Here is a 24,908-nt window from a genome sequence, read left to right on the forward strand (position 1 = left end):
AGATTTCTAGATCAAAGTTCAAAGATAAGAGAGCAGATTCTCTTCATGAGAGAATGCTTTCAGATCTGTTTTAGGTCAAGGCAAACACTGTCTTATGTTTAGTCAAGATTAGTAGGTTAATCAATTTGTTGATTCCTTAGCTTTGAGGCTTCAAACTATTAAAGTCACTTTCAAGTTCATTTTAACTTTTATGGAAGTTCGATGTCATTATATTTATATGTTTTTGCCTTCAAATGTCTGCCTCCCAAAGCTGAAGATATCTGCATTTTCATCTCTTACAATAACTGTTTAAGTTTCTGACACATCCCTACATGCAAAACATACACTAAATCCGCTCCCTTTGTACCGGCTTTGTAGGGGTTTTGGTGACGGGAGGAGAGGAGGAAAGAGGAAGGTGTGATAAGTCTCTGTGATATTTAGGTTTATCAGTGTTTTCTATCAGAAATCGTCAGCCACTGAACGGCTCTTCATTCCCTATTTCCTTCATCCAGCATCTCTTGGAAAATGCCCAGTAATTAATTTCTCAAAAGTGGCTTACGACAATTCATTCAGAGAGAAATTTTATTATTCCCATGTAAAGAACTTACATTTTGTCCCTTTTTTTCAGCACACTAAGTTTGATTTAATATACCATTTAATGAAATTAATGAGGCTTTTCCAAAAGCAATGGGGAAAGTATCAAAATAATAGTACTTACAAAGTCATAATAATTGAAGTAAAAGTGGGGAAGGAGCAAATACTTTTCAACCGAAAATACCTTTCCAATTCAGAAACAAAACAATTGAAAAATATCTTTCTCTCTCCTTCCACGCGTTAGAGTGCCATAAGTTGTCTTGTTATCAGCAGCTGAAGGGAAAATGATGAACTCAGTTTCCCGGTGGGCCAGTTAACTTTTTGGTGTTGATGGTATAAACCTGGTGAATCGTCTGACAGGACTGATTAGGAAAAGCTGACCTACAGAAGTTCCTATTGGTCCTCACTGCCGAAAATCTACAATCCTACACCCACAGGAGCACACACCCAAGTACAAGCCCGTGCATCCCACATCTTGGGGGCAGTGCTGCTTACAGAGCAAGAAAAATGATTGGACTCAGGAGTTTCACCAATGAAACAGCGTTTGTTCCAGAATCGCGCAGAGCCAGGGAAAGAAATCAATGTTTTTAGTGCAGCCCAGTCCTCTGTCGTTCAAAGGTGCAGTCAGAGCCTCCCACCTTGTAGGGCTGCTTTGAACGGGGTCAGGGTCTGAAGGCTTTACAACTCTGCCCCCTGAAATCAGTCTCCCGGGGCTCAGTTTACATGCCTGCCACTGGATATCATTTGAGCTTCCCCAGGGGTCATGGACGAGAAATATGCTTTTATTCTTCGCGTGAAAGAATAAAGATGTGGGCCATGGAGATATGAGCTCTCTCCCACCGTGAAGTGCCGCCCCTGCTGGAGAGTGTCAGGCGGGTCAGAGGCATTGAAAGGTTTATGGTGGCAGAAAAGCAATGGCTGTCCTGGGATTTACTGTCAACAGGTCCTCACCGCGGCTTACAGGACACATGTATTACATTGGAGCTTGTATTCCTTATGCAAATGTTTTAATCGAGTTAATCCTAATGAAGGCTTCTACCAACCTCATGAATAGAAGAGGCAGAGGTGGTTGTTGAAGTGATGTTCCAGTAACTTCCCTCCTTTCCTCGCCCCTCACTTTTTGTCTATAAAAGGCTAGAGATAAGATTCTTCGATCAAGGTTCTTGATTTTTAGGAAAGCTGTACCATTTCCCCTCAGCCCTCCTATGTGAGAATAGCTTGACTATATCACCTTTCCAACATTGAATTTTAGCATATAAAAGAAAATGTTTTTTAACTTGGAAGTTGAAAAATACTATCTCATTTTTATTCGCACTTAAAATCATGTCTTTATTCATTTATTCTTTGAGGTAAATCTGACTATTATTGTCTCATGGTTTGTATATAATTTATAGGGAGTTTAATTGTTACCACAATATTTTTATTAATCTAGAAATAATTGCTGTCTCTACTAGGTTATTTCGTTGGTTTATGGATTTACTTGCTATTGGCTTACTGATGATAGGCACATGCCAATTTCTCTGTTGGAAATTAAGGTGATAGGACATGGTCCTAATTCCTCGGGGACGGTACTCAGGGAGTTAACAACTTCTTCACCAAGACCAAGCTGTGATTAAAGGCTCGAAATTTTCAGCCCTACTCCATGTCCTCCAGAGAGGGGAGGGGGCTGGAAAAGGAGTTAAGTGTCCATCATGCCTACAAGATGAAGCCTCCATAAAATCTCAGTAGTACGGGGTTCAGAGGCTTAGCAAACATATCCACACTGGGAGGGTGACCCCAAGTCCACAGGTACAGAGGTCTTGTGCTCGAGACCCTCCCAGACCTCACCCTGTGTATCTCTTTATCTGACTGTTCATCTGTATCCTTTATCATATTCTTTAATTAACTGGTAACGCAAGTAGGTGTTTCCCTGAGTTCTGTGAGACACTCTAGCAAATTAATCAAACCCGAGGAGGGGGTCCTTGGAACCTCTGATCTATAGCTGTTCGTTCAGGAGCACCGGTGACAACCTGGACTTGGGACTGGCATGTGAAATGTATGTGTGTGTGTGTGTGTGTGTGTGTGTGTGTGTGTGTTTGTGGCAGTCCTGCAGGACTGAACCCTTGACCTGTGGGATCTGACACTGTCTCCAGGTAGATAGTGTCAGAAATGAGTTAAATCCTAGGACACCCCGCTGCTGTCACTGAGTTCGTGACCAGAAGTGAAGAGTTTCGTGCGAGTGGTAAAGGAGACTCAGAGGAAGGCAGGAGCGTGGGGAAGAACTGGCAGCCATATGTATTTAATGCATAGTGTTCGTCCAGTCCGAGGACCAGAGTGTGTTCTGTGTGAATGGTCTTCAACATTCCCTAACAGTCCTGCCCAGAAGCTCACTTTTCACTATGCACGGAGCGTCTTGTGCATCCGTAGTGATACTCCTGCAAGTCATCCTTATATTTCAAAAGAAAACGCTGGAGTTAATTCTCTCAAAGTCCGCCTTGTCATAAGCCATAGAGGGAAGATTGGAACTCTGCTCTGAATTAAATACTGACTTTCCTTTATTCTGCATTATCTGCCTAGAATAAGAATGAGAAAATAGAATATCAGAAGCCTTAAAATTCAAGCCCTTTAATTAATCGATGAGACAAAAAGCAAGGCTGTGGCTCAAGATTTCAGGAAATTTCAGAAGTGAGACTGGAGCTCTGGCCTCTGGGCTTCCTGGACAGACCGCCCCCCCGACCAACCCCCACTGAACCTGACCTTGTTATGAAACAGTTGCCCAGGCTGCAAGGTCAATGGATTCTGGTAGCCTGACTGGGAAAACTTGGAAACTTCATAAGGAAATCTTTTCACACATAAAATACAGATGAGAAGAGTGTGTTAAGGGAAAAAGACACAGAGTCTTTATTGGAATGTGTGGATTATCTGAGATGATTCTGTTTACAAACCTCTAATACTTCCTGTACCTCAATAAAGGGGAGACGGTGAAGTGGAAAAGTTGCTTTGGGGGCACCTCACCCCTTTGTTCCCCTTCCCCCTTCCCCCCAATTTCTCTAGTTGGTGCCCCCCTTCTCCCCTCTCTTGTCTCTTGGTGCCCTCCACCCCCTATTTTGGAGGAAAGTGCCTGAAAGAGTGTGGAGTAACCCAATGAATCACTACAAAGCTAAGTAAGAAATCTTTTAATCTCAACGCGTCCCCCGTTAAATTCTGAATGTTCTTAACTCTGACAACTTAAATCACAGGGAAACATATTGTTTCATTGGAGTCCCTGATATTTTAAGCACATGGGGACAAAGAAAGTTAACTGCCTTCCTTCCAATAAAGCCTGTTACTGTAATTACCCATTAAATTAGCAAAGAATGCAATAGCCAAGGGTGTGCGGGTGTCCCACACTAACCCTTCAGACTACTCAGACATGGGTATCCATGTGTTAATCATAACTCCACGCATGGAAGTTTTCTCCTTCAATTCGATAGTGCTGTTAAGTGACATCAGACGAAAACATTCTGATAGCCAGGAACAGGGAGTTATCAACAACAAAACTGTTAATACTGTGAAGCATAATAAATACATATCCGTGACATTTCAGATGCAAAAGATCCCTTTTAACCCCAAGCTTGAAAAGAGGACGGTTTTCTCAACCAAAGAAGGGCCACTGGATGATTTAAGAATCAAAAGGAAATTTGATAATCTACTTACTAAAACTCGGTTGTCAGTTTTTCTCAAGGGTCCACGTTCCAGGACATCCGATAACCTGATGAAAAATGTAGGAATTCCTGAGCGAGGCTAAGCCTACAAGGGAGCTGCTGGCAGAGTAACCTAGCAAAGGCAAGAAAACAATTATTTCTAGATTTAAAAAAAGGTTTTTTGCAGTAACAATTAAACCTCATAAAATAATGTACAGCAGCGCTCCCCACCCCTGGCCCTCGGTTTCAGAGGCCGGAGGGCAACATCGGTGCCAAAACACTAAGCGCAAAAACGCCAGAAGTCAACAGTTGAGAATTGTAAATTTCACGCTGGTCGGAGTCGCGTGAGGAAATCTCGCGAGGTCAGCTGGTTCGCGCTGTGGGCGAGACTCGTCCTGTAGTGCCGCTGGCCAGGCCGTCCCGCCGCTCGTTTGTCAGACGGGCTGCCGCGGTACCGCGTGACCCTCGTTTTACTGAAGGACGACCCCAAAGCCCAGGAGGAGTGACGCTGGCCGCTGGAATGTGCCCAAGGGAAGCCGGGAGGCGCTTCCTTTCAGGGAAAGTTGTCGAATGAGAAGAAAAAGACTCACCTGCTGAGGTGGCTAGGAGCTCAGGTAAGAGCGTTCTGCCGGGGACATTGTGACGGAGGAAAAAGAAGCGCGCGCTGGTTTGGCTGTCACACCTCCAAGTGCCGAAGTTACGCCACAGCGCGTGACCGGTGCGTAGTCACGACGGGCAAGGCATTCAGTCCGTCGAGTCAGCTAGTGTGAGGGCGAGAGAGGCCGCAGGCGCACGACTGTTAGCGCGGCCGGTGGTTCTAGTTCTCGTGTGTGTGATGAGCTGCTGGCGCTGTCTCTGACTCGGCCCAATTTAGGGTTTAACCTCGGTCCCCAGGCGCGTGCGCAGGAGACGCGGAATTTCTGCGTCCGCTCCCCTCTGCGGCTTCGGGCAGCCCCTGGGGGCGTCCGAACAGCCGTGTCCCCGCTGCATAAGGAGGGACGGCTATGTAGGCCACGAGACAATATGTTATAGGAGAGTTTATCTCACAGAACGAGGGAATAAGCACCTTACTTGTTTGAAATGCGGATAAAAGTGAGGTGGCATTTTTCAGTTATCAAATTGGTAACTGTTCTCTTTTACATGCTGTATAAAATTGATAGCCAACAAGGACCTACTTACTGTACAGCACAGGGAACTCTACTCAGTATTTTGTAATAACTTGTTAGGGAAAAGAATCTGGAAAAGAACATGTATACGTCTTATATTCTCTCTCTCTCTCTCTCTCTATCTGAATCTCTTTGCTATACACCAGAAACTAACACAACACTGTAAGTCAACTATACTTCAAAAATTTTTTTTAAATTAAAAACATAAAACAGCGTTGGCAAAGGCGATACAGTCAAGATATTCTTATATTCAGCTGGTGAGGGGAATGGGTACAGTTTCCTAAAAATCAGTTTAGCACTATGTGTTAAGGCCTTGAGCAAAGAATCCTAACTCTGGCCCTTTTTTTTCCATGAAACATCAGAGTTTAATGATGTGTTGGAAGCTGTTTGGTATCATATACAACTGCAAGAAGTAAGAAAAAGGCTAATATCTAAGAGTAAAGGGATTAAATATATTGTGACCAATCCACTAAAAATGTTTTTCAAAAGTATTCAGTGACCTCAATATCTGATTAAAAATTGGGAATTCCCTGGTGGTCCAGTGGTTAGGACATGGCACTTTCACTGCCGGGACCTGGGTTCAATCCCTGGTTGGGGAACTAAGATCCCTCAAGCCTGGGGGGGGGGAAGATATATATGTATATATGCATACACACACTATCTAATGAGAAATATGTAATAAGCAAAAATGCTCAAAACAGTCATAGAAGCAGAATAAAAACACATTACAGTCTTATTTTTATTCTGTAAATATGTGTCTTTACCAAAATGTCCTATTAACTTATATGTGCAATATACATAGTGTTGTAAATAAATACATAAAAAATGATGATAACAGCAGTCATCTCTAGGTGATGGGTTTATTCAGTCAGTTATTCTTAGTTTATTCTTGATAATTTTTAGGTTTTCCCAAGTTTTCTACAATGTCCATATACTGCTACAATCATGATAAAAGAATGCAATAGAAAAGGAAAACACACTCAATGGTATGTGACTCAGTACATATTTTTTGTTATAACAGGATGAATATTAATAAATATTTAACCCATGTTTAAGCAGCTAACCTACACGTTCATTCAACGATTTGTTAGATAATGGTTTGAAGAGTCAATTAAATTCTGATTTTTAAAAATGTGGTATGATAAGACATGTTTACTAATAATATAGTTACGTAAGTATTACATTGTATAATGCAATAACAAACTGTTTACAACAAGAAAATTTTAAAACAAGTGGTATCATTTATAAAGGAGACAGCATCTCCTCCTGGTAAAGCGATCAGGTTCTAGAATCAGACCCCCAGCTCCAGGACAGCTCTTCCACCTTAAGCCCTGTAATCTAGGATAAATTATTTAACCTCTTTATAGCTCATTTTTTCTCCATAATAAACACCATAAATCTTATAACTTTGCGGTGGAATGAAACAGGATGTATATAAAGCACCTTGCAGAGTGTCAAATACATAGTAATTTAAAAAATTATGACTCATTAATAATACTGTAATATTAATGATAATTTATTAGATGATTATAATACTTCTATTGAATGTTGGTCAAGGGAGTACATGGAAAGTTTAAAAATATGGCGATAAATACCAAAGCATCACAGGGCGATGCTCAGACTTACGAACAAGGAGTGACCATTGAATCAGAGGAGAACCGGAGCATGTGGGGTCTGGACATGGGGGGAGGGGACCTCACATCACAGACAGAGGAACTGAAGAACTGACCACAAGATCTAGCAACAGGGAGGTGACAGCTCACCTTGATAGGGCTGTTTTCAGGTTCAGGAGAGAATGGGAAGAGATCAAAGAAAATGATTCACTGGAGGAATTTCCTCTCCCTGCTCCCAGGAGAGGAGAGGAAAGGGCCAGGCAGCTGTGGGGAGTATGGGCAGGAAAGAGTTCTATTTGTTCGCTGCTCGCATGCTTGCCTTTTTGCTTGTTTGCTTTGTCTCGGTTCTTAAAGATGGGAAGTGAAACATGTTTGTATAATAATGGGATTGATCAAGCAGAAAAGAAAAAATGATTGTGAGGAAGGAGGAAAATGATGGCATCATGTTATTGAGGTGATGAGCGCCACTGCAGACAGAGGTGGAGGCTCTGGTTTTAGATGGGAATGGCTCCATCATCCACGATAACAACCATATAAGGTCATATGATTAAACTGATTTTTATCAGCATCAACATGAGCTATGCGCTTATATAATTAACAGAGAATAGGAAAGTGGGTCCATACTGAGATATTTAGTGATTCTTAGGGATTCTTAGAAATACTTTGATATAGTTTGAAAAAAAATTTAAATATGTGTTAAAAATATAGAGTGATATGAATTTTGATGACTCTTCGTCAATATAAAACACATAAAATCTAATGAAATGTTAAACGATTTAAGTAAGAGTTGCTATAATTGGATCTATTAATGAAGCAAATTAATATTTTGAAAGTATTTCTAAAACATTATGGTGTAAATGCTTAGAAAAAAAGTAAGCTTTACAGTAAGTGAAAGAATGCAAACTACTGGGATTCCTCAAAATATATTATTTTCAAATCATTTATTTTTCTCTTCAAAATGAAAAAGATTAACAAAAAAATCTCTGAGATAATCCAGAAGTTTAGATTTTTTTTCCCCCAATAATAAAGGAAAACAAAAAATTTTCCAAACAACACATGAACCAAAAATATATTTTTCTGAAATATTTTGTTTTCCTAATTCAAGAATAAGGTAACATATATAATGGAGTTTGAATTATCATATCTGCTAAGGTGACAATATAAAAAGACAATGTATTGATAAATACAAAAGATTAATAGCTTATGGACTGTAATTGCTTGCCAAATTTAATAGAAAGCTATTTATTAAATAATTATAAGACAAATTAAATTAGTTAACAAGAACATCTCTAACAATAAGAAAGCTCAATAAATTATGTATGTTATATACATAACTATTTTACATATTGTTTTATATATAATAAATGTAAAATATTTAAGTATACAATAATATATATGATATGTAAAATATTTAATATATAACATATATTATATATAGTGTATAATATGTAAAAATACATAACATATAAATAAAATATAAAATAAATGTGAAAGTGTATATATGTGTGTGTGTGCATGCACCTGTATAGTAAGCTCTCGCAACTCAAAGGATTTCCAAGGATTTCACTATTATTGCTATCAGTGATTGTGAATATTCTTTTCACGTGCCACTTAGAGGGAATTTTTTTAGCCTGGAGAAGTATTAATAAAATCACGATAATCCTCTGAGTTAATAATAAGTCCAGGGCTTCCCTGGTGGCGCAGTGGTTGAGAGTCTGCCTGCTGATGCGGGAGACACGGGTTCGAGCCCTGGTCTGGGAGGATCCCACATGCCGTGGAGCGACTGGGCCGTGAGCCACAACTGCTGAGCCTGCGTGTCTGGAGCCTGTGCTCCGCAGCAAGAGAGGCCACGGTAGTGAGTGGCCCCCGCTTGCCACAACTAGAGAAAGCCCTCGCACAGAAATGAAGACCCAACACAGCAAAAATAAATAACCTCCTACCCCCCAAAAAAAAAAAAAAAAAAAAAGTCCAAAAAAAGAGCTTATGTTTTAAATTCCAAACCCTGATTTCTTCAATTTGTCAGTAGTTGGTGTATATATGTGAAACAGTTTCCTCTGTGGTTTGTGAGGTTTCTCAATGGCTTCCGTCCCTGTATTTAGTAAATTAAGTTTGTTTGAAACAATTTTGCATTTTATTGGTTTATTTGGAATTTTCTGAGCTCCCCATTATGGGTAAACTATGGTGTTAGACATTGAATCCTATCATCTGGTATAGGAATTTCCAAGGACACCAGAGGCAGATGGTAGGATTGGGTTTCCTGAGAGAAGTCTGATGTGTGTGGAGGATCGCAGTGGACTCTGACTTCTTGCTGCTGGGACCGGGGGAGGGAGCTGGGAGGGTCCAAGGAGCAGGCTGAGCTTAATTAGGGGTTAGTCATGGACAGAGAGGGGAAGGACATTCTCCCTGGAAAGGACAGAAAGTAGTTGTACGTAGCTGAGTGAAGCTAACATCCACCAGGGAACTTTTTTTTTTTTTTTCAGTACGATGGTGCTGTACTGCTGTGGATTCTCCCCTCCTCTGAGTTCTAACTTGTTTCAAGTTAACACATCCTCTTTCTGGACAGCCCTGGTTCTTGGCAATGTTGTGAAGAAAAGGAAGGGACCCTCCTCAAAGGGTCTTTCCCCTCATCACCTCCCTGAAGCCCCTCCTGTCCTCCATCCAGAGTCCTCCTCCTTCCCTCCCCTCAGGGCTGGGCAGAGAGATTTCCACGTTCAAGGACAGATGCAGCAGATGAGGGATGGGGGGGGTAGAAATAGTACCAGCTTGCCATTTTGTTGGTGCAATGGTTATGAAATGGCTCCGTAGCAAAGATCAGTACCTCTCTCTAATCATATCTGACCCCGAGTCTTCTTCTCAGTCCACTGGTGAACATCGGCGTCTGTCACTGTCTGGGTCCTGCCATTTTCTACACCATGCTGCAGCACCCCACCACACACACTTCTCATTCCATAGTACCCCAAGACGTCCTCTCAGGATGCTCCCCATCACAGGAGTGCTCCTTGGTCCTCTTCTCCTGGACATCCATCGAGAGGCCATCCCTCAGCTTGACCACAGGCCCCATCAGAGATGGCCCCTGCCTCACCCTCAATGCCTTGTGACCAGTTTCCAAACATCAGATGCCCTGCATCCATGGCTTACCTGTAGTTGTCATGCATCTCAGCACTGCTGAAAGCCACCATCTCCCCACCTGCTCCTGAACCTGCTCAAATGCCAGCGCCTCCCCTTACTTCTGAAGCAACTTCCTATAATAACCTCCTTTGGGGAGGTTTTCTTCAGTGCCTCCTTTGACAAGGAAAGGAATTATCAATACCAATGTGAGGAAATTGCTTCTTTTCTTGAATTCAAAAGCTTGGTTTTTGGGAGGAAGGTGGGAAATGGGAGAGAATCAGCTTTTATTTTGTTAGTGCAGAGAGAAAAGAAATAACAGAGTCAATAGTTTAACCCTGGTGTCACTGCGATGATTTGAATTCCAGGTACAGAGTTCTTCGGCGTTTTCAGCTTCTTTCCAGGTGCTGGGATCCTACAGTCTCTACCTCCATGCCTTCCATTGTCAAGTGGGCAGAATACAGTGAAGGGTGTTGGATTCTGAGTGGGAAGATTTGAATCCAGATCCCACATCTTACTCCCTATGTCCTCTCAACAAATCTGTGAACCTTGATTTCCTAATATGAGTAAGGATCTTCATAATACCTACTTCAGAGGGTTGTGGAAAGAGTTAAATACCATGGTGTGTTTGAAGATGCTTCCTTAAATGTAAGGTAGTGTACAAATGTCACCGTGAAGAGGCCAGATGGGAAGTGGGATGAGGGCCTTGAGAGGTAGAGCCACAGACACATGGTACCCAGAGGGTCAGAAAATTCAGTGACCAGGGCAAGGGACAGGGAGAGGGAACAAATGTCCAGTAATATCAGCGATGGAAGGACAGTCCCTCCTCTGGGGAAGCCATGTGAATGCAAGTGATCCAAAAATAGCAACAAACACTGTCGTGTATGGAGCCCACGATGTCCAGGTCTGCTCCTAAAAATGGTGCATTCATTATAGTGCAGGGAACACATATCTGTTCCCTGCATTTGATATCAGCATGCCCATTGTATTAGGGCTGTTTTGAGAACCAGAACCAATAGGATGATATATATCATACCATCCTATATAAGAAATATAAGAAGTTGTCTCTCATAATTATGGAGTCTGAGAAGTCCCAAGATTTCAGGGTGAGTCAGTAAGCTGGAGACCCAGAGAGCTAATGGTGTGGTTCTAGTTCAAAGGCTGGCAGGACCAAGACCCGGGAAAAGCCAGTGTTTCAGTTTGAATCTGAAGGCAGGAAAAAAAATTAGTATCCCACTATGAAGGCAGTCAGACAAAGATAAATACTGGATGATTTTACTTTTATGTGAATCTAAAAAACAAAACAAACGAACAAATGTAATGAAACAGAAACATTGTCGAAGACACAGAGAACAAACTGGTGGTTGCGAAAAAAGAGGGGTCGGGGCAGAGAAATAGGTGAGGGAGATTAGGAGGCACAAACTTCCAATTACAAAATAAGTGAGTCACAGGGATGAAATGTACAGTGTGGAGAATATAGTCAGTAATTATGTAGCATCTTTGTACGTTGACAGATGGTAACTAGACTTATCGTGCTGACCATTTTGAAATGTACAGAAATATCAAATCACTGTGTTGTACACCAGGAACTGACATAGTGTTTTAGGTCAGTTATACTTCAAAAAACAAGCAAAGGAAAACAAATAAACTTATAGGAAAAGAGATGAGATTTGCAGTTATCAGAGGCGAGGGGTGGAGGGAGGGGGAATTAGTTGAAGGCAGTCAGAAGGTACAAATTTACAGTTATAAAATAAATAAGTGCTAGGGATGTAATGACAACTTGGTAAATATAATTAACACTGCTATATGTTATATATGAAAGTTAAGAAAATAAATCCTAAGAGTTCTCATCACAAGAAAGAATTTGTTCTTTTTCTTTTATTTTGTATCAATATGAGATGATGGATGTTTACTAAACATATTGTGGTAATTATTTGATTATACATGTAAGTCAAATCATTGTTCCATATACCTTGAACTTATGCAGTGCTGTATGTGCATTATATCTCAATAAAATTGGAAGGAAAAAAAGCAATAAAATTGAAAAAAATTATAACCCAGTATGAAGGTGGTCAGGCCAGAAGAATTCTCTTCTGCTCAGGAAAGTGTCAGCTTTATGTTCTATTCCAGTCTTCAGCTGATTAGATAAGGCCCACCCACATGGAGGGGGGGCAGTCTGCTCTACTCAGTCTGTGGATTTAAAACTTAATCTCATCCAAAAACAACCTTCACAGAAGCACCCAGGAAAACATTTGACAAGGTATCTAGTCACTTTGGACCCCAGTCAAGTAGACATAAAAAGTAACCATCACACTCCTTTTGCAGATAAGTTAACAGGCTCTGAATTAGTAACTTACACAGGCCACATAGCTAGCAAGTTGTGAGCAAAGATTTGAGCCCAGGTCTTCATGCTACTCTAGGTCCATATATGTAAATCATATGTAAATCTGTAAATCAGAAATCTTTAAATTAAAATATTTTAATTTTAATAAAGATATGATAATTTTAATATTCAATACAAAATTTTAAATTAAACTATTATTTATTTTCTTCCCACAAATGACTTCCCACTTTTTTTCCCCAGAAATGACCACAAAAGTGGAACTTCTTAAAACATTTAATGCAGAACCTAGTAAACTCAAGAAACTTAAAGCCTGAGAACTGTGACTTTAGAAACCAATGTCATACATTTTTTATATTGCCTGTAGGTTACGAGGGTCTGTAAGTACTGGTGTTCTTAGCATTTAATCATGCACATTTAGAACATTTCCTCCTACTAGCTTCCCATCAATAGATATTTGTTAAACTTTGAGTGGTTAAATGACTAGATGAGTGAATGAATGAATAAATTTCATTTTTCTTCAAAATTTTTCATGTATGTAGCAAATTTAGAAAACTCTAGTCACTGCACGTAAGTTGAGAGAGCAGTCTGCTGGGTCATTTGGTGAAATGATAATGATTTGTAGAATTTGCCATCACTGGTGGTAAGCAGCTTTGGGTATAGATGGTAATCCTACCACATACTATTTTTAGCTTCTGACACTGCTGTCATAAGATATGATCTTGCTGGTTGATAGACTTGCATTACTTATTCACAGGCTCTTATACTTCATTTGCTTTGCATCATTCACCCTTTAGAATGCATCCCATATTCCAGGGGTTGGTAAGAAAGCAGTTATGACTGGAAATGCTGTGAAGATAAAACACAATTTTATGATATCTCTCTGAGTCGTACCTAATAATGGTTTTATTTTGTTTCTTCCAGTGAAAAAGGCGATTGAATTGAAGTCAAGAGGAGTCAAGATGCTTCCCAGCAAGGACAGTAGCCATAAAAACTCCGTCTGTAAGTCCTCTTTCTTTCTGTATGAGGATTGATATGTCCATTAGAGGGAGCGGTTTCGGAGAGGTAATTCTATAAACTGCTTTTCCCACTTCATCTCGTTCTGCTTTCCTACCTTCAAAGTGTTTGCCGGGAGAGAGAATCTACACTGTGTATTCATCTTATCTCCTAAATGCATCTCAAACCCGTCTTTGCTCTCTACCCTCATCAATCACTGAGACTGGACCTTCCCGATTTCTCTGTTAAACAGCTGTTCCACTCTCAGGTGTTTTGATCCCAGTTTCTCTTTCCATTCTAGTATATACCACACATACCAGATTGATCTTCGGGGCACAGGAGTCTTGTCTTGTCATTTTCCTATTAAAATGTTCTTGATCATCCGTGGACTAAAGAATAAAATAGTTCCAGGCAACATCTATATCCCTTCAAAGAAAACCAGAATATGAAGACCACATGTATAGGGTTCTATCTGGATGTGCCCAGCACATAGTAGGCACCCGGCCAATAGCTGTTGGATAAATGAAAGTGTCCCCTGGCACCTACTTTTCTGGTATCTCTTCCTTTACACCCTTCACCATAATTTAGACAAAAGGACCAGTAGACTGTGTCATGTGTGCCTTTGCTAGAAGTGTCCTTGCCGCCTTCCTTGCATGCAGAAGCCCAGGTGGTCTTAGAGCCTCACCATTGGAACCCTTTCCTGACTTCTCCAGGCACGGTTAGCTGTTTCCTCCTATTGTTCCCCCAGTCCTGTGTTCTTAACCTCTGCATTTTGTCACAGTTTCACTATGGGTTTGCCTATCCTGCTCACTGCACATTAGAAGGCTCCATTGAGATTCTCAAGTGGGTTTCTTTCCAGGGTGGTTCTTTCCCCTGCATCATGTTCTTTTTAAAATTTTCAGCCTCTTGGGGTACCTTTTCTATTCATTCCTGGTGACATCTTCTTGTGGTGTTCCTGCTGACCTGCTCTCTTGGTGAAGAATCCCAGTGGTTGGGATCTATGTATTTTATTTGGTTTGCCACTAATAGCAGTTGGTACATGCGGGACGCTTGAAGTCATTTGGAGCACCCTCAGTTCAACCAACTCTGCTTTTATCTGCGTGATATATTGGGCTTGTGTGTGAGGTTTTATCCATGACAAATATTACATTAAAAAGCAAATACAAACAGCAATAATGATCATTTAAAAATCACATTGTAGATTAACCTACCTCTGCTTTCTTAATATCCCTATTTTATGGCTTCCTAGTGATTGCCTGTGTAATGATAGTCCATCGACTCTGTATAATGACCCTATCCTCTGGCACTTGGGGAGGACAGAGAGGCAAACCCAGACCCCTAGGATGTAGGCTTCAGACACAGGTGTGTCTTAGACATTTTGAGATAATATAGACTGGGTGATTTAAATTTATTTCTCATAGTTCAGGAGGCTGGGAAGTCCAAGATCAAGGTGCTGGTCGATTCAGTGTCTGATGAGGACTCACTTCCTAACACAGACAGCAGTCTATTTTCTCACTGTATCTTCATAAGGTGGTGAGAGGGAGAAATCACCTTTTCGGTATCTTCTAAGGGAACTCATCCCATTCATGAGGTCTCTACCCTCATGACCTATCACCTCCCAAAGGACCCACCTCCACATACCATCACCTTGGAGGTCCGGGCTTCAAGATATGAATTTTGAGGACACACACAGTCTATTCAAGGGGGATCCTTCAGTCTCTGACTGCAATTCAGGCCCTTAGGTCTCACACATACACACAAATCAACCTGTAAATGCACTTCCTGTTTTCATTGTACCTCTTTTTGGATAACCATGGGCAGTAGTGTTCAAATTAAACTGGACTTACAAATAATGAAGGACAAAACTACTGGAGGGCAGGAAGAAAGGAGGTCATTCTTTTAAAATAAAGTTTTAATATTTTGTTCTCATTAGTTCGGAATGTTCAGTAGAATGGGGGATGTGGTATGTATAGTTACTTTGAAATTTATATTTTATGGTTTAAAAACCTTGCAGAAATGATCCACAGTAACATAGAACTACATATCAGGTGAACCCTTACATCAAATCAATATGAGGTCTGATAGGTCTGATAGCAGTCAAGTAGACATCAAATTTATCTGCTAGTGGAACATTCAGCCAGAGTTGTTTTTATGAAAAGAATGTGTCTGGGTCCTTATCTGAACACAAATTGACAAATGAGTCATAACTCATTGGTGTTAGAAAGTGTTCTGCCCTTTCTCCCAATAGTATTCAACTATTTTTTTGTTAGACTTGAAAATTAATCATTAGAGGAAATGAGGAATGCCTTCTAAGATCAGCAATGTAATAAATAGTAAAATGTTATTTATGCAGAAGATGTGGCTGAGGAAACTAAATTAATTGCTTCATAGAGAAAAGGACATAGGCTTTGAAGCTAGAGAGACAAGGATTCAATAGTTGTAAAAGTATTTATCATATTCAAGTCCAAGTTTTATCATTTATAAAAGTAAAATGGTAATGATTCTTTTTGAGTAGACGAAGCAAGGTATTTGTAAACTGCTTGTAGTATACAGCATATAGTGGGCATTCCGCCAGCCATACCCGTGGGAACTTTCCACACACAAACAGGAGACATAAAGACTGTATTCATAGCAGGTCAACCAAGGATCTAAACGGCTGGGATCTTACTTGCTGGAGGAGGAGGTAAGATCCGGAGCATTGAACTTGTTCTGTAAGATCTTAGGAAATAGTTTGGTTCCTCATAGGAGGTGAGCCCAGAACACAGGCCCCTGAAGCCTCACCCAGGACACAGCCTTCACCTAGGAAGTGATAAACCCCTTACCGTTTTGATGGGGTGTGAGAGGGAACATGAAGGTGATGCATATATTTTATACATGTGGTGACACTTGCTGCAGACATGTCAGTTACTGACACTATTATTAAATCATTTATACACAGATTAGCTAATTTATTTACATTCAGTATTTATATTAAATATGGTACCTTTGGTATTGGCCTCATTATTTTTCATGCCATTCAATAAACTGTAGTCTCTGTATTTCTGGTTTACCCTGAGAGCTGGGTTTCTCTTGGAGACCACAGCCTCTGCTGTTCTCGAGGTTAAATTCAAGCATACAGGCCTCTCTGACACAGGGTACGTAACTGCCCTGAACCTCAGTTCCTCCACCTGAGGGTTTGGAAAAGGATATAACAAAATACTCAAAAAATGCTTAGTGTAGGGTCTGACAGCCACTGTTAGCTATCATCCTACCTCACTTGTGTGGATCTCTATTTTGGTGGTTTTCATTGTATATAGACATTTTTTATTTATGAGCCTTCTTCCTGAGATGCCTCACAGAGTAAGAAATGTGACAGCAAAGGCTGTGTAATTATCCCTTTACCCCCTAATCTAAGACTGTGTCTGCTACCAAGCACCAGTGAGGAGCTTATTTAATTACAACCTGACAGGAATGGATGACAGTAGCAACTGTCCTCTTTTTAAAAAAAAATTTTATTTGGTATTGGCGTATAGTTGATTAGCAATGTTGTGTTAGTTTCGGGTGTGCAACAAAGTGATTAAGTTATATGTATACATGTATCTATTCTTTTTCAAATTCTTTTCCCATTTAGGTTATTACAGAGTATTGAGCAGAGTTCCCTGTGATATACAGTAGGTCCTGGTTGTTTATCTATTTTAAATATAGTAGTGTGTATTTGTCAATCCCAAACTCTCAATCTATCCCTCCCCATCACTGTTTACAATAGCCAAGACATGGAGGCAACCTAAATGTCCGTTGACAGGTGAATGGATAAAGAAGATGTGGTACTTATATATACAATGGAATATTACTGGGCTGTTAAAAAGAATGAAGTAATGCCATTTGCAGCAGCATGGATGGACCTGGAGGTTATCATACTATGTGAAGTAAGCCAGACAGAGAAAGACAAATATCATATGATATCACTTATATGTGGAAACTAAAAAAAACAACTGTCCTCTTGTGGTTTTGGGTTGTGTTCTGCCAGTAAGAAGCCCCAGCAGACGATTGGAGGGAAGCATGATTGTGAGGTCTGGGTATTTATCACTCTTGCAAAATCCCCTCAAACTGGCTGTGCTTGAAGGTGCAGAGGCCAAAGGTCACAGCTCCTCTCAAAGGGGTTGACCCTACAATGGTCTTTCCCTCTGGCTTTCAGGGCTCATTTTCTCCCCTGTTGCTTCCAGCCCAGGGGGTGATAAGAGCTTGACTGTTACCTTGTTCCAAGTGTCTACACTACCCCTGGTGGCATCTCTAGGTGTACTTGGATACAAGCAGCCCCTTTGTAAGGAATACTGGTGTACATTACTCTCCTCGAGGGTGGCATTAATTTCCTGTTCGGACCCTGTTTAAGATGACGGAAAGCGGTCAAGATTTTGGTGAACCACTGAGGGCAAACTCTACCCAAAGATCCAGATGGTTAAAAACAAAGCACTAGACCAGGCAAGGAGCCATGCCTTCCTGCAGTTTCAGGTGCAAGCCTGGTTAAGTCCTCCTGACAGTCCCCTGAGCATCAGGAGGGAATCTAGGAAGTGCTGGGAAAGAGCTGGAGGCCCCGGACAGGGGGAGGTGAGGGTTTCACAGACCACCAGAAGGAGCTTGTAGTTTAGTGACGGAAGGCTGCTAGGGTCACAGCAGTGAGGCCATTCCAGCTCTGAATTGAGGGAACCTGTATCGTGTGTTATAACAGGGGAAAGACAGGGTTTTGTGACTAGTACATTAAAAAAATTAATACCAATATACAGTAACTGGTACATAGATTAAAAACAAGCTCTTGGGCTTCCCTGGTGGTGCAGTGGTTGAAAGTCCGCCTGCCGATGCAGGGGACACGGGTTCTTGCCCCGGTCCGGGAGGGTCCCGCATGCCGCAGAGCGGCTGGGCCCGTGGGCCATGGCCGCTGAGCCGGCGCTCCACAACGGGAGAGGCCGCAGCGGTGAGGAGCCCGTGTATAGTTGATTAGCAAAAAACAACAAACAAACAAACAAAAAAACAAGCTCTTCATTGTTCTATTTGAAGGATAGGTGGTGCCTGTATCCCACAGTCCCGGATTCCAGCCTATTCTCAGCCTGTCTCCCCATTTTCTCCCTAGATCTGCTTTGATTTTATACGTTTGGTCCACAGTGAGCCGCTTGAGAGCTGAGTTCTCTGGGAAGTGCTTCTTGTCTGACACCCACACTGAATTACACACTTCCTCATCCTCTGATAGCCCAGGCTAGCCAGCACTTAGCAAGTATTTACTGATTAAATAAATGAAGGAAGGAAAAATATCCATTATTGTGGAGCAAAAGCCCTACAGATTTTCTCTTTTACTCCTCTTAGTGGAATCTGATGAATCCTTTGTGAATTTTGCCCTGGAATCACTAAGTCAGTCAGTTCCTCCGTCCTGCCCTGATTTCATGTTACCAGTTAACCCTTAGCAATTCACTTTAGTCCTTAACATGCATCAGCTTAACCATAGGGTGGAGTGATGTGAAAGGCTGTGGAGATATTTCAACTCATCTATACAGTGAGGGTGATTTCCTACGTTAATTCTTAGAATGAAATGACTTACAAGTTTGGTTTTTTCATCAGTCTCATTCATTACTGATTAATGATGTTTTCAGGAAAGCCCAAAGATAATTAAGGTTTTTAATTCTGCATAATGCTCTAAATTTCTCACTATTTAAAGCTTTAAAGGATTGAAGCATAATTGGGCAACATACAGCAGGAAGGGCACCTGGAATAAATTCAGTCAACATCCCCCCCATCTTTCTATCATCACTGAGTGATGGAAGGCTTCTCTTTATTCTGGAATTGGAACCTCTCAATAACATAGGATTGTTAAATTGCCACCCTTTTTAAATGGTGGTAACTGTAGATGACTTTCTTCCTCTTCTCCTTGACATTCTCCTCCACAGAATACAATGTTAGCAACCTAAGTGTGAGAGTCAGGAGGGTAGGTAATCCATTACTGCCCTTCTAACTCCAAAATATAAAAATCTGTAGGGAGAAGGGCAAGCAAAAACCTTGGTGGTTATTTTCCAGCTAGAGATTGTTCTCCCCATGTAAAATTAAAGACCAATGGCTTTACAAATTCAATATTGATTTGTTGTAACTCACTCAGATAACTTGATGGCACAGTGGTGTATTAAGCATTTGCAGTTAAAACAGTTTATACCCAAGCAGGATGGGACACTGGGTTCAGAGTCATTATTTAATGTAAAGCCAAGTTAAACATTGTGGAAAAATGGAAAAGTATAATGCATTGCCTTATAAACCCTTGGGAAAAAACAACAGACCATTATGAAACAAATGACCCTAAGATTCTTCTACTTTTGACTGTAGACCATTTCTTTCATTGCCTTTTTTTCCAATACGTGAATTTTTTCCTACCTTTAAAAAATACGTGAAGCCCTGTTAATGAAAAGCGATTGATCGAATATTGTCTTTTATAATAACAATAGTTCCATTTTTCTCTGGTTTTTCTTTTGTCTTGGACATAATTATTTGGAAGGGCACATTTTAAAACTTTTGTAGTTCCACTTTTTGGTCAACAGTGCAAAATGATACCTTAATGACTTTAAAGAGTTAAAGATGCAGTCCTAATGATAGAGTGCTTGATTTATCTTTTTAACATGGTGTGACTCATTAATCCACTTTCTAAAATATGCCATAATAAGTGACTTTCCCATCTGTGCTGGGTCATACTGTATTATCCACTTGTCACTAAAATTGCTGCATTCATAGTCGTCGTTTTCTTATGTTTGAGATAATTTAAGAGCAAATGGAATATACTAGTATGTAATATTCTCTTTTTACTTATATTCCAGTGTGCTAAGAGGGAAAAAAAAAGGTTAATCTTATGTCTTGCATAATTTCTTCCCTTCCTGTCAGCCAAAAATGGGCTCAGCCCAGGAAAAGTCTCTCCTTTCAATCCTTTCTCCATAAACAGGGATTAGTGGAAGTTAAGGAAAAGGAAAAAAGAAACCATTAATCTTTATTAATAGGGATGAGAGATAAATAAAATAAAATGAGAGATAAAGAAAAGGCAAGCCATCCCAATAATTTTCATCATTTGGAAAGTAGTTTCAGTGTGATCCACTCTCAGAGCGGAAAGAGGCATGTCTGATTAATGACCCCAGACTTCTCTCTAGATTTCCAGACTGTTATATCCACCTGCCCACCCAAGATTTTCATGCCCACGTGTGATAGGCATCTCTTTCCCGTCTCAGAAAAAGGCCATTGCTTTTCCGGTTAGGGACCTAGAGCCTGGCGCCACCCCTGCCCCCAGACACCAGCCAGCCTGGTGCCTCCCAGCATGTGTCAGAAGCCGACCACTTCTCTTTACCTCCAAACCACCAATGTCCTTAGGTGTATTACTGCATCATCCTCACCCCGTCTCCCTGTCTCTGCCTGTTTCCCTGCAGTCGAGATCTCCATACCTCATCCAGAGGGATCAGGAGGGAATATCCGTAGAATCACATCATTCTTCCGCTCAAAACACATCAGCGCCGTCCCATCACAGCCAAAATGAACCCACATTCCTTACAGAGACCTACAGGACCTCCTTACCTCCCCACCCCATCCCCTCTCCCTCTGGCTCTTGTCCACTAGCTTTGGAGCTGTTTCTTAAGGATCTCAGACACACTCCCACCCCAGTCTTTTCTCCTCTATTTCCTGTCTGAAATGGTCACCCCAGTCATCCCTCCCTCCCTTCAGATCATTTCTCAAAAATTACCTTCTCCGTAGGCTCTCACTGGTCACCCTAGCTAACTTTCACACGCCTTGCCCATACATCACTTTACCCCCTCTTGTTACCTGTTCTGCTTTCCTCTGTATCACTTATCATAGTGTATCATATGTATCTTGCTTATTTTTGTATGTATGTGTGCATATTAGTGTGTGCATTTATATGAATGTGTGGGGGTGTGTATGGGGAACATTACGTGTAATATAGTGTACATAAGGTGTGCATTCTATACTATTACGTGATGTATGATGTATATGTTCAATATAATATATTGTATAACATAATACGTATTATGTGTCATATAATGTATTATATAATGTGTAAATAATATATTAAGAGTGTATATATATATATAAATATGTATATATATTCTTATTTACTTCCTGTCTCTTCCACTCCCTCCACTAGAATACAGTCTCTTTGAAGGTAGATATTTTTGTCTGCCCTCTTCAGTGATATCTACCAAGGACACAGCAGAGTCTCAGGCACACAGCAGTTGCTCAATAAACATTTATCCATTGAACGACTGAGTTTCCTAGTTACGTGGTGGCCTGAAGAAGTGTGACAAAGTGATGTCATACTTTTCTTCAGTTAGGTCTTTGTATTTCACATCTTAATCATGCATTCACCAGTCACACATTGAGGAAAGACAAATAGCTGTCATGGAGATGTTCAAAATACGTTCCTTCCCTAGAGGAAAGTACAGTCTACTGGTATTTCAGGTTATGTAAATATTTATCAGATGAGTGCTGCAATAAAGATAGCAACCCTTATTGAGCATTGAGTAAAAATAGAAATTTATTAGCTTTCAAAATAGTAGTAGATCAACCCATAAAAAGTCAGAATCCACAGGGAAGATGTAAAGCAACATTAAGTCCTTTGAAAGCCAAAACACCATACTTTCTATATTATACCTCGTCAATGACTGAATTCCTTGAACCTCTCATTTATAGACATGTGCTTGGCAGTGGTTAAGAGAAAATCATGCTTATTATCAAAATTATACGCAGTATATGAACAAGGCACAAATAATTAAATAACTGGTCGACTACAATAAAGTACTACAGTCTTAGAATCATTATGCCCACTGCATGAAAAGAAATGTTAAAACCATGAGAAATTAATCTTTTTCAAATTTCTGTCACAAGGTGACGGCATTTGGCAATAAAATCTCATTGTCAATCTAGATTCTGTGCTCTTAGTAGGTCAGAAAATATTCTACAATACACTAATTTTCCTCTCTACCACTGCTGGATGAGTCCATTTGTTACTGAATTGATGACTAGGGCATGCTGGCTTTTAGAAAGGGCATTTGAAGAACTGCAATGAAAGCCAGCCCTGCAATTCTCCAAGTGCTACCCCAGATCTGGTGCTTGAAGAGGGCTGTGGATGTGAGGGAGATGGGATGAGGGAAGGAGAATGGAGGGAGGCTATTAAGAAACTTGAGTGACTCCATTAATAAGGCTTCTAAGACAGGCTATCCAGGGAACAAAAGTCATGCCACGTCCCTTAATCTCATCAGCCATCGATGATGCTTTGTGTGGTTTCCACCTCTGAAATTTTATTCCAGAAATAATTTCCAACTGGCATTTTCATCATACCATACTTTCCCAGGTAACTGGATATATTGTGGTTTCATGAATCCCCACTTGAATAATCTTCAAAAATTAACAGGATTTGCTTTACCCAGTTACAAAAAAACACACCACATTTTGTTTCATATTAATATTGTTATAGTCACTAAGGTTGTTACTAAATTGCTGCAAATGCCACCCATCACCAGGTTTTGTTTTTAGAGGACTTTATTGCTCTATTATTAATGGGTGATTTATTTGAATGGTAGTAGACTAGAGTGATTTGTAAAACTGCTGCAGGAAAAGGCGTGTCTGCTATTCTCTGTGCTGGATTTCTGGCACTAAGTGCTCTAGTTCTTGCTTTAGAGCAGACTTAGTGGAAAAAATATAGCCCCATTAACCTCTAACCGTTGTATCAAGGTTTAGTAAAACACTAGGGATAATTGCCCCAATCTGCTTTGTTCCGTCATAAAATGTAGCAATATGAAATTTCGCAATTGTTAAAGATCCTTGTTTTCTTAACGAAGATCCATTCCCATCTAGCATGAATATAGCAAATTGTACAAATTGCTTCATAAATCAGGTAAGTAAATTATGCTTGCAGTTTCTAAATAGGCCTTTGTCACTGCAGGAGCTAAAATATCTTTTAAAATGCTATGGAAAATCTTGCTAGGAAGGGAACTGCTGTCTAGATACATTGGGAAGAATGGCATCACTGGTAACTAGAAGCAAGGCTAGGTGGTGCATCAATGATTTATCACGCCATTTACAGATATAATTTCTTAAGTAACTAGAAAAAAAGGATTATTAAAATAAGTGAAACAAGATATAGCTTGATTGGATTATAGATGGTTCAATTGTACTGTAACCCTAGTAGGAGGTAAAATCCTTTTAAAATGGGTTCAGCATACAGTTATAGAGCATAATCGGTTAACTGAAGGGACAAACTCACTTTGCAAAACGACTGGAGAATGCATTCTTTTATTACAAACGGTAAGTCTACCATAACCTACAGGTTATGGTAGACTTGAAAGAACAGTGTACATCAGCATTTCCATCACTTATTTTTTAGAAGCCCAACATATCACATACATTTTTATCAAATATTATAAAATAACTTAATCTTCCCATATAATTGGGTGAAAATAACTCTGAAACTAGAGAATTGTGGGACTATTGGTGTTTGTGTGCTGGTACAGGTACATAATTCCAGTAGTAGTTAGAAGGACTTGCTATTTCGTTGTAATTTAATTATCTTATATGGTCAGATGTTTGCTAGTGAGTAACTTCAATCAGAAGCTCTAAGGGTTAAGCTAATAAATCATGGTAGCTCCTTTATGAATTAAATTAAAGCCCTCCATTCTATACACAAGGAAGGTAAGTTGGCCAGTTAAATTAATACGTCCTGATATAAAGATAGATAGGAGAGTTGGGAGTTAAAAATCAAGGAGTACTCAGAACATCAAGGGGAATTCAGAAAAGATACACATCTCTTAAGCCTCATCATTTTATTTAAAACACACTTTTTTTTTTTTTGCGGTACGCGGGCCTCTCACTGTTGCGGCCTCTCCCGTTGTGGAGCACAGGCTCAAAAGCCATGGCTCACGGGCCCAGCCCTCCGTGGCACGTGGGATCTTCCCGGACCGGGGCACAAACCCGTGTCCCCTGCATCGGCAGGTGGACTCTCAACCACTGCGCCACCAGGGAAGCCTTAAAACATATTTTTAAAGGTGTAAGGAGAACACTGAAAATATTTTCAGATTAAGTCCTTTCATTGGAGTGCCTTTAGAATCACAGAATTGTAAAATTGAACTTGACTTTCAGCTTTCAGGGAGAAATCAGTTTGCCCAGATGGATAAAGCTGCCTCACTGAAGGAGAAATTCAGAGATAAATGAACTGATGTTGATCAAATAGATAATGCTGATAATTTATGTTGATTTTAAGGTAAGTAATTAGTGTGTTCAGTAACAGAGAAAATGTAAGAAGCATGGGTGCCGCCTGTCTGTTTAGATTTAGGGAGGAGGGAAATGCCCATCTTCCTCCAGTTATTCAGGGAAGTCTCATCGACAAGATGCTGTTTGAAGCATTCCGATTCAGGTGAGACGGTGGTGAACGCACACCTACCTGTATCAC

At 40.5% G+C, this 24,908-nt stretch overlaps 1 protein-coding gene across 5 annotated transcripts in view; it reads left to right on the forward strand.

The window, feature by feature from the left end:
• Positions 1-24,908, forward strand: part of CSMD1 (CUB and Sushi multiple domains 1) — a 1,403,311-nt gene that overhangs the window by 818,741 nt on the left and 559,662 nt on the right. For 2 of the 5 annotated variants that reach the window (XM_033848938.2, XM_073798556.1), the window contains exon 6: positions 13,385-13,462. In XM_033848938.2, the coding sequence (XP_033704829.2) occupies positions 13,385-13,462 (78 nt within the window). Of the gene's footprint in view, positions 1-5,664; positions 5,814-6,304; positions 6,388-12,353; positions 12,380-13,384; positions 13,463-16,088; positions 16,142-24,908 lie in introns of those variants that run through there. The other 3 variants (XR_012328905.1, XR_012328906.1, XR_012328904.1) reach the window with 3 other exon arrangements.

Source organism: Tursiops truncatus, chromosome 21, assembly GCF_011762595.2.
Source record: "Tursiops truncatus isolate mTurTru1 chromosome 21, mTurTru1.mat.Y, whole genome shotgun sequence".
NCBI lineage: Eukaryota > Metazoa > Chordata > Mammalia > Artiodactyla > Delphinidae > Tursiops > Tursiops truncatus.